We start from the raw sequence: 12,126 nt of genomic DNA, 5'->3' as shown, positions 1-12,126 counted from the left end.
CAGATGGGCAGAGCATCACCCTCTGGTGGGCATGCTGGGTGGATCCCGGTCGAGTGGATGCAGGAGTCTGTCTGCCTCCCTGTTTCCAACTTCAGAAAAATACAAAAAAAAAAACAACAAAAAAATTTGCCTGACCAGGCAGTGGCATAATGGACAGAGCATCGGCCTGGGATGCTGAAGACCCAGGTTCGAAGCCCTGAGGTCACCAGCTTGAGCGCAGGCTCATCTGGTTTGACTGCAGGGTCGCTGGTTAAGTGTGGGATCATAAACGTGACCCCATGATCACTGGTTTGAGCAAGGGGTCACTGGTGAGGCTGGAGCCCCCCAGTCAAGGTGTATGAGAAAGCAATCAGTGAACAACTAAGATGCCACAATGAAGAATTGATGCTTCTCATCTCTCTCTTCCTGCCTGTCTGTCCCTTTCTGTCCCTCTCTCTCTGTCTGTTCCTCTCACTAAAAAATAAAATAAAGTTTAACTTACCTTCTGTATCCTTAACCATATCGAGTTTAAGCGCCTTTGTTCCATCAAAGCAAAAAGCCTTAATGGAATTCAGCCCTAATAATAAAGCATTCTGCTTTATTTTTTTTACTTTGTTCGATAGTTTATCCAGTGCTATTACTTCTCCCTAAAACAAACAAACAAAACATAAACAGTATATCTAAAGCAATCATGAAAATTATTAAAAATGAGAAATATATGAAAAATTATGGTCTTCTCCACTCTCCTCCTACACCTAATTTTAAAGTTTAATTCATTTACCAAATGCACATTAAATTTATATCAAATATTTAAATTGTTTTTCCTTTAAAAAAAAAGAAAAGAAACCTTGCCAGATAATTTTCTTATAATGCCCAGTGACTTTTAATCAATAAAACTTAAAACCAAAAATAATGTTTGCAATCTTCTAAAGAAACTTAAAAACACTTATTGGAGGTAGACATTAAAAATCATCAATTTGATGTACCTTGCTCATCTCTGGAAGAGCATGAACTAAGGTCCTGAGACAGCCGACCTCTAGTGCTTTAAGATACAGATAAATATTACTTACAAAATAAATCCTCATCTCAATATTTACTAAGCTATAAACATAAAATTCATATATATTCTGACAACTAAATACAGAAAAATATGTTTGTATATCACACAGCAAAATGTTCTACACTGGCATAAAATGTAGTTCAAAAATAATTTCAAATGGTAATATTGTACTTAAGTCAAAGTCAATAAAGACAAGAGGTCATATTTATGAGTGTATTGTGATCTTCACCTGATAGTTTAAAACATATTATGAAATGATACTGCAGACATGGTGAAATTAACCCTTCGAAGTGGTTGGTTTTTTTTGCTTTTATTCCCTTTATATATACTGTCTTTGCATGATTATGCATTAGTTTAATAGACTACAATACCAGAAATTTGCTGATAATGTTCCTAAATGTGACACCTGGTTTAATGGTAGACGTAGTTCTGATTAATACTTTGACAAGCAGGAAAATCATTTCACATGAGCTGAACTGAAAAAGTAGGCAAAAAGAATAAGGTTCCAATGTACTGCAGTGAAGGAGTAACTACACTGTCTGAAGGCTACTATTACAAAAGTACAGACAAGAGGGTAAACTTACACAAAATTTAACTATCAAAATAAATCATCAATAAATCAAAAGCAGTGACAAAATCTAGAATTCATTCTGACTCAGATATCTCTACTCAGGTTATTCATTTCTACATTGCTGGCCCGCTGTGCGAGATTACATAACTTCAGTGCACTTCCCCACATACCGCATCCGTTGCCATTTACCTTGCAAAACCCTGCTATTCTGACTTGAGCTCAACTAAGTGATTTGCGTTGGTCAGTGGGATGAAAACAAATGTGATGCAAACAGAGAAATGAAAAGCACTTGAATCTGGCCTTGCTCTGCCTTGCCCTCAGCCACAGAGGATAAGAACCACATGGACCAGAGGCAGGGCACCCTAGTGGTCTCAGATGAGGTCACTTTCAATAAGCCAACACCAACCCAAACCAAGTGAATAAGCCCATCCAAGATCATCAGAATCCCTAACTAACTCGCTAGGATCAGGTGCACAAACAAGCCTAGCACGAATCAGCTGAATCCCAGGATCCTGGGCTGAATGTATGTTTTGTTATATGCTGCAAAAGCTCTGTGGTCAGTTTACATGGCAGTATAAAAGCAACATAACAAAAATATAACAACTACAGTGTCCAGACTCTATTTGGAAAGCTTCTTACTAGAGAGAATAAAATTTCTATGAATAAACACCTCTACGCAAACACAACATATATCACATTACAAATAAAGGGGAACAAGTACACACACACACACAGAATACATATATACAGGGCATATATATATGCAGCATATGAATTCACAACACATATATAGAATTCACAACACACATACAGTGCAGAGAAAGGTTTAACACTTCGATAAATTTAGTAAAAATATTTTTTATACTTATGTGTGTTTTTTTTTAAATGAGAGGAGGGGAGATAGTAAAACAGATTCCTGCATGTGCCCCAACCAGGATCCACCCCATCTGAGACCAATGCTCAAATCAACCGAGCTGTCCTCAGCGCCTGAGGCCAATGCTCAGACAAACTGAGCTATCTTCAGTGCCTGGGGCCAATGCTTAAACCAATCAAGTCACTGGCTGCGAGAAAGGAAGAGAGAGAGAAAGGGGTAGAAAGAGGGGAAGAGAAAATGATGGTTACTCTCCTGTGTACCCTGACCAGGGATCAAACCCAGGACATCTGCCTGCCAGGCCAATGCTCTATCCACTGAGCCAACCAGCCAGGGCCATATTTATACGTTTTATCCCTCTGCTGTTATATCTGAATGTTTCAGAAATTCTTTTTTTTTTTTTTTTTTTGACAGAGACAGAGAGAGTCAGAGAAAGGGACAGATAGGGGCAGACAGACAGGAAGGGAGAGAGATGAGAAGCATCAATTCTTTGTTGTGGCACCTTAGTTGTTCAATGATTGCTTTCTTAGATATGCCTAGACCAGGGGGTGGTGGGGCTAAAGCAAAGCGAGTGACCCCTTACTCAAGCCAGTGACCTTGGGCTCAAGCCAGTGACCATGGGGTCATGTCTACGATCCCCCACTCAAGCCAGCAACCCCACACTCAAGCTGGTAAGCCCATACTCAAGTTGGATGAGCTTGTGCTCAAGCCAGTGACCTCAGGGTTTCGAACCTGAGTCCTCCGTGTCCTAGTCTGACACTCTATCCACTGCACCATTGCCTAGTCAGGCCAGAAATTCTTATGTTGTTAAAACCAAATACTAATGTGTAAGTACAGGATGGGGCAAAAATAGGTTTACAGTTATGGGTACACAAAACAGTTTATTCTTGTATTATTATTTATTAATTATTTTACTATTTTCTATACAAACTGAAAACCTATTTTTGACCCATCCTATGTGAATTTTCATTGTTAAGTCTTTGGATAATTAAATTTTTCACTAACAAAAGAAAAAAAGGTACAATTTCAACTTGACATTACAGATGTTCCTACTATTTTCTGTACAACATTGTTGTCACTTAATTGTCTTAAGAATCATTCAATACAGATAAAAAATGGATTGACTTAAGGTCAAGAAGGGGAATAAGTAAATGCTGTGTTCCCTTCCTACTCCTACCACATCAAAATAACATCTAACTATAAAACAATCATTGTTGAGAACCAGTTGAAGAACAGCTAATCAAGAGTCCTGTACTTACAGTATAAAAAAGCCACATCAAGACTGGTAGGAGCAGCAGAGATGCAGAAGAGTATCAGTGAGTTGATTAAAAATTGGGAGTGATTATTTTGCCAGTGGAGGTACTGCCTAAGGAGCTAGGGTATCAGTCCCATACATGGCTCCCTAGCCCAGAGCACCTGAGCCAGGAAGAGGAGTCCTCATAACATCAGGCTATGAAAACCAGTGGGAACTAACTAGGACTCTCTCCCTCTGAGCTCCACCACAGGGCAACAACTTGAAAGGCACCAGAGACATGGGGAGGAACTGAATTGTCTAGCATCAAGGCAAGGGCTGGGGGAAGCTGTCTCCCAGACAGAAATGCTGAAAGAGGCCACTGCTTCTCTGATGAGCCCTACCTCCACACAGCCTGCAGGGAGGTGCCATATCTGAGACTCTATCAACCTGGCTCACACACTGTTCGTCCTGCCCTGGTGATTTCCAGAAGTCCACCCAAGCTGTTGCCAGTGGTTTTTCCATGTGAATGGCTTGTCTTGGCTCATATATCAGACTTTCCTAAAATCATTCAAATAAGCAGCATCTGGCCTCAGCATGCTCTATATCACTTACTAAGTAGACCCAGGCACGGCACTAGCGGCAGTCAGCCTTGGTTCATAGCTTGGCCTTACCTGGACACCTCCACAGCCAGCACAAGTAGCAGACATCTGCAAATCACTTTGTAGCTCATGCCAAGTGGCCATAGGCAGAACAGAGGTGATGGCTGACCTTAGCCTGAACATTCTGGTACGGCCCAGAGCCAGCACACCCAGTGAACAACATCAGAGCATGTTGAAGCAACACCATGCAACTACTTCCACAAGTGACACACTCAAGGGGCCAATACAGTGGGCACCAGAGCCATGCGAAAGTCCTGCTCTGTGGGATGGGACCCTGCACAGCTGATACTCCATGGTGGTCAGAGGTTGGTGGTGAGTGGTTGCAGTCAGTCCTTGCAGCTGATCAGTCTGGGGTAGATCCATCCCATTGAGGTGCAAACAGCAATCAAGCTCAATTATAAGAGGAGGGTGTACACAGGGCGGGAGGGGTACACCTGGAGTGCCCAACTCGGGTGACTGGAGAGGCTCAGTCACTGGATCCTACAGGACACCTACTACTTCAGGCTACTCTATCAAGCCCAGGAGAGGTAGCAACTCTACCTATTAAATAGAAACAAACACAGGGAGGCTGCCCAAATGAGGAAAGAAACGTGTCCCAAATGAAAGAACAGAACAAAACTCAAGAAAAAGAAACAAAATAGAGATAAGCAATCTACTAGATGCAGGAGTTCAAAACATGATTATAAGGATGTTCAATAAACTTAGTGAGAACCTTATAAGCATTAAAAGACCAGTCAGAAATGAAGGATCCACAATCTGTAATAAATAACTTACAGGGAACCAACAGTAGAGTAGATGAAGCCAAAAATCAAACTAGTGATTGGGAATATAAGGAAATAAAAAATTTCCGAATTTTAAAAAATGAAGATAGTATAAAGAGCCTCTGGGACAATTTCAAACATTTGCATCATTGTATCATTCAAACATTGTATCAACATTTGCATCATGGGATTATTGTGAGAAGAAGAGGGACCAAGAAAGTGAAAACCTATTTTAAAAAATAATGATGAAAAACTTCCCTAACTAGGTGAAGGAAATATTCATACTAGTCTAGAAAGCACAGAAGGTCCCAAACCAGGGAGTCGAAAGAGGTCCACACCAAGACACACCATAATAAAATGCAAAAAAAGTTAAAGACAAAGAGAAAAGCAATTACTTACCTACAGGGGAGCTTCCATAAGGCTGTCAGCTGATTTCTCTTAAGGGAATGGCAAGAAATATCCAAAGTGACAAATAGTAAGGACCTACAACCAAGATTACTCTACCCAGTAAAACTATTATTTAGAATCAAAAGACAGATAAGAATCTTCCCAGAGAAGAAAAAGCTGAAGATTATATATTATCAAATGCCTTTTCTTGCATCTATTGATAGAATCATACTATTTATATTTTTGTCCTTTGTTTTGTTGATGTGGTGTATTTACATTGATCAATTTGCGTATGTTGAACCATCCTTGTGCTCTTAGAATGAATCCCACTCGATGTACACTGCTCACAAAAATTAGGGATATTTTATAGCTTCATATTCATTTTGAAATATCCCCTAATTTTTGTAAGCAGTATATTACTCTTTTAATGTAATGGCGTATTCAATTTGGTAGCATTTGGATTAGGATTTCTATATCTGTATTCATTGGAGATACTGGTCTGTAGATTCCATTTTTTGTGTTGTCCCTACCAGGTTTTGCTATCAAGGTTTTGTTGGCCTCACAAAATGTGTTACGGAATATTGCCTCTTTTTCAATTTTTTGGAACACGGAGAAAGGTAGATACCAAATCTTCTTTGAATGTTTGATAGAATTCACTAGTATAGTCGCCTGGTCCTGGATTTCTATTTTTGGAGAGGTTTTTGATAGTTGTTTCTATTTCTTCACTGCTTATCAGTATATTTAGGTTTTCTACTTCTTCGTGACTCATTCTAGGAAGATTGTATAGTGCTAGGAACTTATCCATTTCTTCTAGATTGTTGAATTTGGTAGCATATAATCTTTCCTAATATTCTAATATTAGTCCTTGTATATCTATGATGTCTGTGGTAATTTCTCCTATTTCATTGCGAATTTTGCTTATATGAGTCATTTTTCCTTTTTTTCCTTAGTGAGGCTAGCCAGGGGTTAACAATTTTACTGATCTTTTCAAAGAACCACCTCATTGTTGTATTAATTTTTTTCTAGAATATTTTTGTTCTCTATTTCACTTAGTTCTAGTTTTTATTACTTTCTTCTGACTTTGGGTTGCTTTTGTTCTTTTTCTAGTTCTTTAAGATGTAATGTTAGGTTGTTTACTTGAGATCTCTCTTTTTTATTGATATAAGCCTGTAATGATATAAATTTCCTTCTTATTAATGCTTTCACTACATCCCAGAAAATTTGATATGTCATGTTATCATTCTTGTTTGTCTGTATCTTTTGATCTCTGCTTTCATTTCTTCTTTGACTCAGTCATTTTTTAGAAGTATGTTGTTTAATTTCAACATTTTTGTGGGTTTCTTTACTATGATTTCAATCTTCTTGAATTTGTTGAGGCTAGTTTTGCGGCCCAATATTTGGTCTATTCTTGAGAATGTCCCATGTACACTGGAAAAAAACATATAATCTGACATTCTGGGAGGAAATGTTCTGTAAATGTTAATTATTTCCATTTGGTCTAGTGTGCTCTTTATGGTCAATGTTTCTTCACGATTTTGTTTGGATGATCTATCGAAAGTTGCCAATAGTGTGTTGAGCTCTCCAACTATGACTGTGTTTTTGTCTCTAGCTTGTTGTAGTTCTGTTAACAGATGTCTGATATATTTTTATGCTTCCAGATTTGGTGCATATATATATTAAGGAATGTTATTTCTTTTTGATATAGTGTCCTCTTTATCATTATAAAGTGTTCATCTTTGTCTCTTGTTACCTTTGTTGTCTTTAAATCAGTATTGTCAGATATAAGTATGGTTATACCTGCTAAAAAAACAATAGAGACTCTCAACCAGTAGAGACTGCACCAGAGTGAGAGATGGGGGCTGCTGCAGACTCAGCTGTTCCTCTGAAGGGGCCTAAATTTGTTCATTCGCAATCTCATTCACTCTAGGCTCCTATAATGGTAACAGCTCAAAAAGTGCCAGGGACATATGCAGAGAAACTAAACTAGCTTCACGGTGAGGGGTGGAGGAACAGGGGACAGAGCAACTCTCTCTAGAGAGAGACCAATGTTTTCAGGTGCTACTGTTCCTTTATTGAGTGCTTATCTGATCCATACAGCAAGGTATCAATTCTGCTCTCCATTAACCTGGTTAACACAGTTCACCCCAACTAGGTGATTCCCCAAGACCCCTTCCCACCCAACATGCAACCCCATGCCAAGCCTCTTCCAGCAGCTACTCCACACAGGTGACCTGCATTGGATCACACTAAAAACTGCAAAATCTCTCAAACGTTGAATAAAGCCCAACCAGAAGCCTTGGTGTGTCTTGTAGGTCTTGCTAAATGACCCCAAGACCAGCACAGGAGTGGCTAGACCTGACTTGCATTGTAACTCCTATCAGGTGGCTCCAAGTCTGGCATAAGCAACAGCCACACTTGGCCAGGAACATAGCTTCAAGTAAGCAGCCACAAGCATGGAATAATGGTCACATTATGGTGCCCACAAAAGGATCTCAACCTGGCACTAGTGGCAATGAACCCTGTTTGGAGCATAGTCTCTCCTAAGTTCGCCCAAGCCCAGCATGAGCAGCAATCAAACACAGATAACTTCATAGATCCTACCAAGAGGCCCAAAGCCTGAAATAAGTAAGGATTGACCTTAGCTTGCACCAGAACCAAAACACCTAGTGGACAGCTTCAGACCACATCAGAGCAATACACGACCAGCTCTACAAGCAACATAAATGAGGGGCAGACTTGAACAGCACAAGATCCTGGTTAAAGTGACTCACTTCTTGAGACCAGTCACTGTATAACAGCTCCCACACTGTAGTCACAGCCAGCCCTCAAAGCCAGTCAGCCTGAGTCAACCCCACTACCCCACTCACTGATGTGCCAGCAGCAAGTAAGGCTCAACTACAATAGGAGGGTACACACAATCCACATGAGGGGTACCACTGGAGCAGCCAGTTCAAGTGACCAGGGAGAGTGTGCTACTGGACCCATAGGACAGCTACTACCTAAGGCCACTCTGCCAAGACCAGGAGACATAGTGGATCTACCCAATCCATGGAAACAAACACAGGGAGTCAGCTGAAATAAGAAACAAACTTGTCCCAAATGAAAGAACAGGACAGAACTCCACTCTGTGGACCTGCAGTTGAAAAACACTGATGTATATCTTTCTCATTAACATACAAACTTTACTTTCCTCATCAAAAAGAAAAATCAGATTACAAATGTCTGCATAATGTTTCCTAATGATATGTGGTTCCCCCTTCATTGCTGAAACACACAATACAGTGACACAGCACGGTGAAGACTGTCTCACCTGATTCTGCATTAGCGCCGCAATGTGTGTTGTTTTGCCTCCAGGTGCTGCACACAAGTCTAGAATCTTCTCTCCAGGTTGAGGATCCAGAACATGAGTTACAACAGCAGATGGCAAATTCTATAAGAAAAAATATTAATTATCAATGAGTGCAAATCAATTTAAATTTCAGAATCAGAGAACATAGAAAACCTTGGATATTATACAGTTCAGCATCCTCTGCCAAGGGTACTTTTTTTTTTTTAACTATAGTAGAAATTCTCAGTTTACTAAAGCATCCTATGATACCATAGGTAATTCTCTCTCACACGTGCTCTCTCTCTCTCTCTTTCTCTCTCTCTCTCTCTCTCTCTCTCTCACACACACACACACACATACGATGCATTTCTCCAAATAATTCAGAAAAAAACCCACATATTGTTCTTTCTCAATTCAGTGGTTCTCAATATTTTAGAGACCAGAGAAGGACCCCTTAGAAATGTGACAAAACTGAATCTTTCCCCTAGAAAATGTATAAGAATTTGCAATTTCAGGTGCTTCATTATCTAACTTCCATTTTAAAATCCCAGCTTTACTAGTCCTAGCTGTGAGTGCCCCTGACAGGCATGTTTGTGCTCCTGTCTTCCCACCACCACCACATTCTGGTAGGAGAAAAGTAAAATGTAAAGAAAATCTTAGCTACTTCTGATAGACTCCCAGAAATATATTATGAGATTATACAACTCAAATATACCTTCATCAGTAATTAAGTTATATTAAATCACTTTTAGTATTAATTGCATATGACTATTACTACAAGATGACAGTCTTAAATAAGACAGAATAATATCGCAAGGTAATTATTTTAAAATACTTGGCAAACCAAATCATTTGCTATAGCATCACAATAAATAACCACCTGACAAAAATCTGTTACTAGTACAACCATATAAATCTTATTCAAAGTTATAAATGAATACTTATATATATAGCAAATGCATGTATTACTTAGAGATTAATATTTTGAGATGAAAAACAATTATAATAAGCTTTATATTAAAGCACATTTAGGCAAAAAGGGTAAAAAGGTAATTAATCAGTTGGGGAAAAAAAAGAATGTTTACAAAGTTTTTTCTTATTGCTTAACTAAAGGTAGACAGGAAAAAAATATATCTAGGCTTCTCGGGATGACATCAGAGAAATGGTGCCGTAAGGAGCGATACCGATAAATCTCCCCCAAAATTCAACAAGATCTTCAACCAGAGACAGAAAGATCTATCCTTGGAGCCTCCAGAAGTTCCACAGTAAACGCGAAGTATGATTGAGCGAAAATTGACTATATAATCAACCCCAAAGGAAATAGGAGGAAGAAACACTCCGCCTTCCTCACTAACCTAAATAAGGGCTGCTTTCACTGGGACTGAGAGTATAAGAACTAAGGCGGGCATAGGGTGTGAATAGAACCAGACTGTGGCACAAATGTCCGAATCAGGCTGCGGCACAGACATCCAAGCCAAGGAAAAACTGTGCTTGTGGCAACCCAGTCAACACAAGCTAATGCTCGCGCCAAACCCAGACAAAGAAAGGCACTTGGGACAGCCATCCGCCCCGATCTCCTGGTCAGCGTGTGTAGATACTGGGCGAGAAATTCCTCCTAGAGCCCTGGGAGTGGATGCCTGTGTTACCGGACAGGGGGGCAGAGTCAGAGGCCTTTCTGTGGGCCGAAATTGGAGTCTAGGGGTCGCCCGTGAGCCCTGAAAAAGCAGCGCATGGGGAGTGAGTGGGAGCGAAATTCCCTATGCTGGAACTTTTTTGTGCAGGCAGGGGTCTCATTCGGAGTGAGAGGCAGCTGGCCTGATATCCTGGTCAGGGAGCACGGATAGTGAGAGATTCCCCCAGGAGTGGGTGCCCGTGTTCCCGGACAGAGGGGCAGAGTCAGAGCTCTTTGTGTGGGTGGAAGCCCCACCTGATTATGCTAGCGGCTCTGACTGATTGAGACTTACCCAGAGCCCTGCGCTGAGTGGGAATAGAGTGGGGATTTGCCAGCTCTTTGAGCCTCTTATCTCCAGGCAGAGGCAGCAGCAACCCCCATAGCTGGATCATCAGGCTAATAATTCAGGAAGGAAAGACTAGGAGAGAGGCTCTGGGAATACGGACTATCTCATTGGCGGAGCCTGCAAATGCTAATGAGCCTCGACTGCCAACGAGACTGAAGCCCAATATATGACATCGCCATAGAAACTTATCAACTGCAAATCTCTACCTAAGCATGCCACAGGGGCAGAACCCAGGGTACAGAATCACCGACCAGGAAGAGGGAGAGAAAAGAAAAAGCAAGAAGATAACCTCTCAAAATCAAAAATAATCCACAGACTTTATAACCTATCCCATTTTATTATATTTGTTCGTTTGTTTCTCTTATCTTCTTGTCTTGATTATTTTCTTCCTGTTCCAATTTGGTCATTTAATTCTCTGCTGGTCTTACTCTCTCCTCCCCTTGAACTACACTACCCATAAGTGTTACATCTTCCATTATCTTTTCTTTCTTCATCCTTTCTCTCTCTGAGGGTTGCACTCCAAAACCCTTAACTCTCTCTCTCTCCTTTTATTCTTTTTTCTCCTTTTTGTGTTTTCCTTTTTTTTTCTCCCTCTATATTAGTTTCTTCTTTTCTCGTTTACTTTCAATCTCATTCAATCCTCAATCACGAACAAATTACTTTATTTGGGACTCAAATTTTTCTTTGTGGTGGTTTCGGGGTATTTTACTTCACTTTTTTAACTCACTAGCAGTGCTCCCAACCCTGGCTCTCCATTTTATCTAGTTCTTGCTCCACTAAATAGTAATTTTTTAATTTTTCCCCCTCTTTCCTGTTTCCCTTTTATTCCTATCATATCTCTTAGTCAACCATCACCTAAAAGCAAATCATTTTATTCTTGACCCAAATTTTTTCCGTTTTTGCATTTTGTGGGTCCATACCCACTTTTTTGCCCCTTTATCACTTCTCCCCAACTCAGGCCCTCCATTAAAGGTAGTTTTTGTTCTATTTAGCACAGTATAATTCACAGTTCACCACAAACTTGTCTCAAGGAAGGGAGAGGATAATACTTTTTTTAATTTATTCTTTTTTATTTTGATTTTTTATTCTTTATTAATTCTCATTAATACTATCAACAAAACCACCCTCAGATGCCATTAAAGAAAAAGAAATCAAATATCATGGATACAAAAGACAGAGAGGTAGCACAGATAGATGAGGAAAAATCTATGGAGAAAAAATTTAATATATTGGAAACCTTGGAATTAAATGACAGAGA

At 39.9% G+C, this 12,126-nt stretch overlaps 1 protein-coding gene across 3 annotated transcripts in view; it reads right to left on the bottom strand.

Annotated features, from left to right (window-relative positions):
* NSUN6 (NOP2/Sun RNA methyltransferase 6) overlaps positions 1–12,126 on the bottom strand; it is an 86,991-nt gene that overhangs the window by 27,832 nt on the left and 47,033 nt on the right. For all 3 annotated transcript variants that reach the window (XM_066232434.1, XM_066232433.1, XM_066232431.1), the window contains 2 exons: positions 8,833–8,952; positions 482–626 (listed from right to left, as the gene is read on the bottom strand). In XM_066232434.1, coding sequence (XP_066088531.1) covers positions 482–626; positions 8,833–8,952 — 265 coding nt within the window. The remainder of the gene's footprint in view (positions 1–481; positions 627–8,832; positions 8,953–12,126) is intronic.

The sequence above is a fragment of the Saccopteryx bilineata genome, chromosome 5 (genome assembly GCF_036850765.1).
Source record: "Saccopteryx bilineata isolate mSacBil1 chromosome 5, mSacBil1_pri_phased_curated, whole genome shotgun sequence".
Classification (NCBI taxonomy): Eukaryota; Metazoa; Chordata; class Mammalia; order Chiroptera; family Emballonuridae; genus Saccopteryx; species Saccopteryx bilineata.
This window is presented reverse-complemented; position numbering and strand designations above follow the sequence as displayed.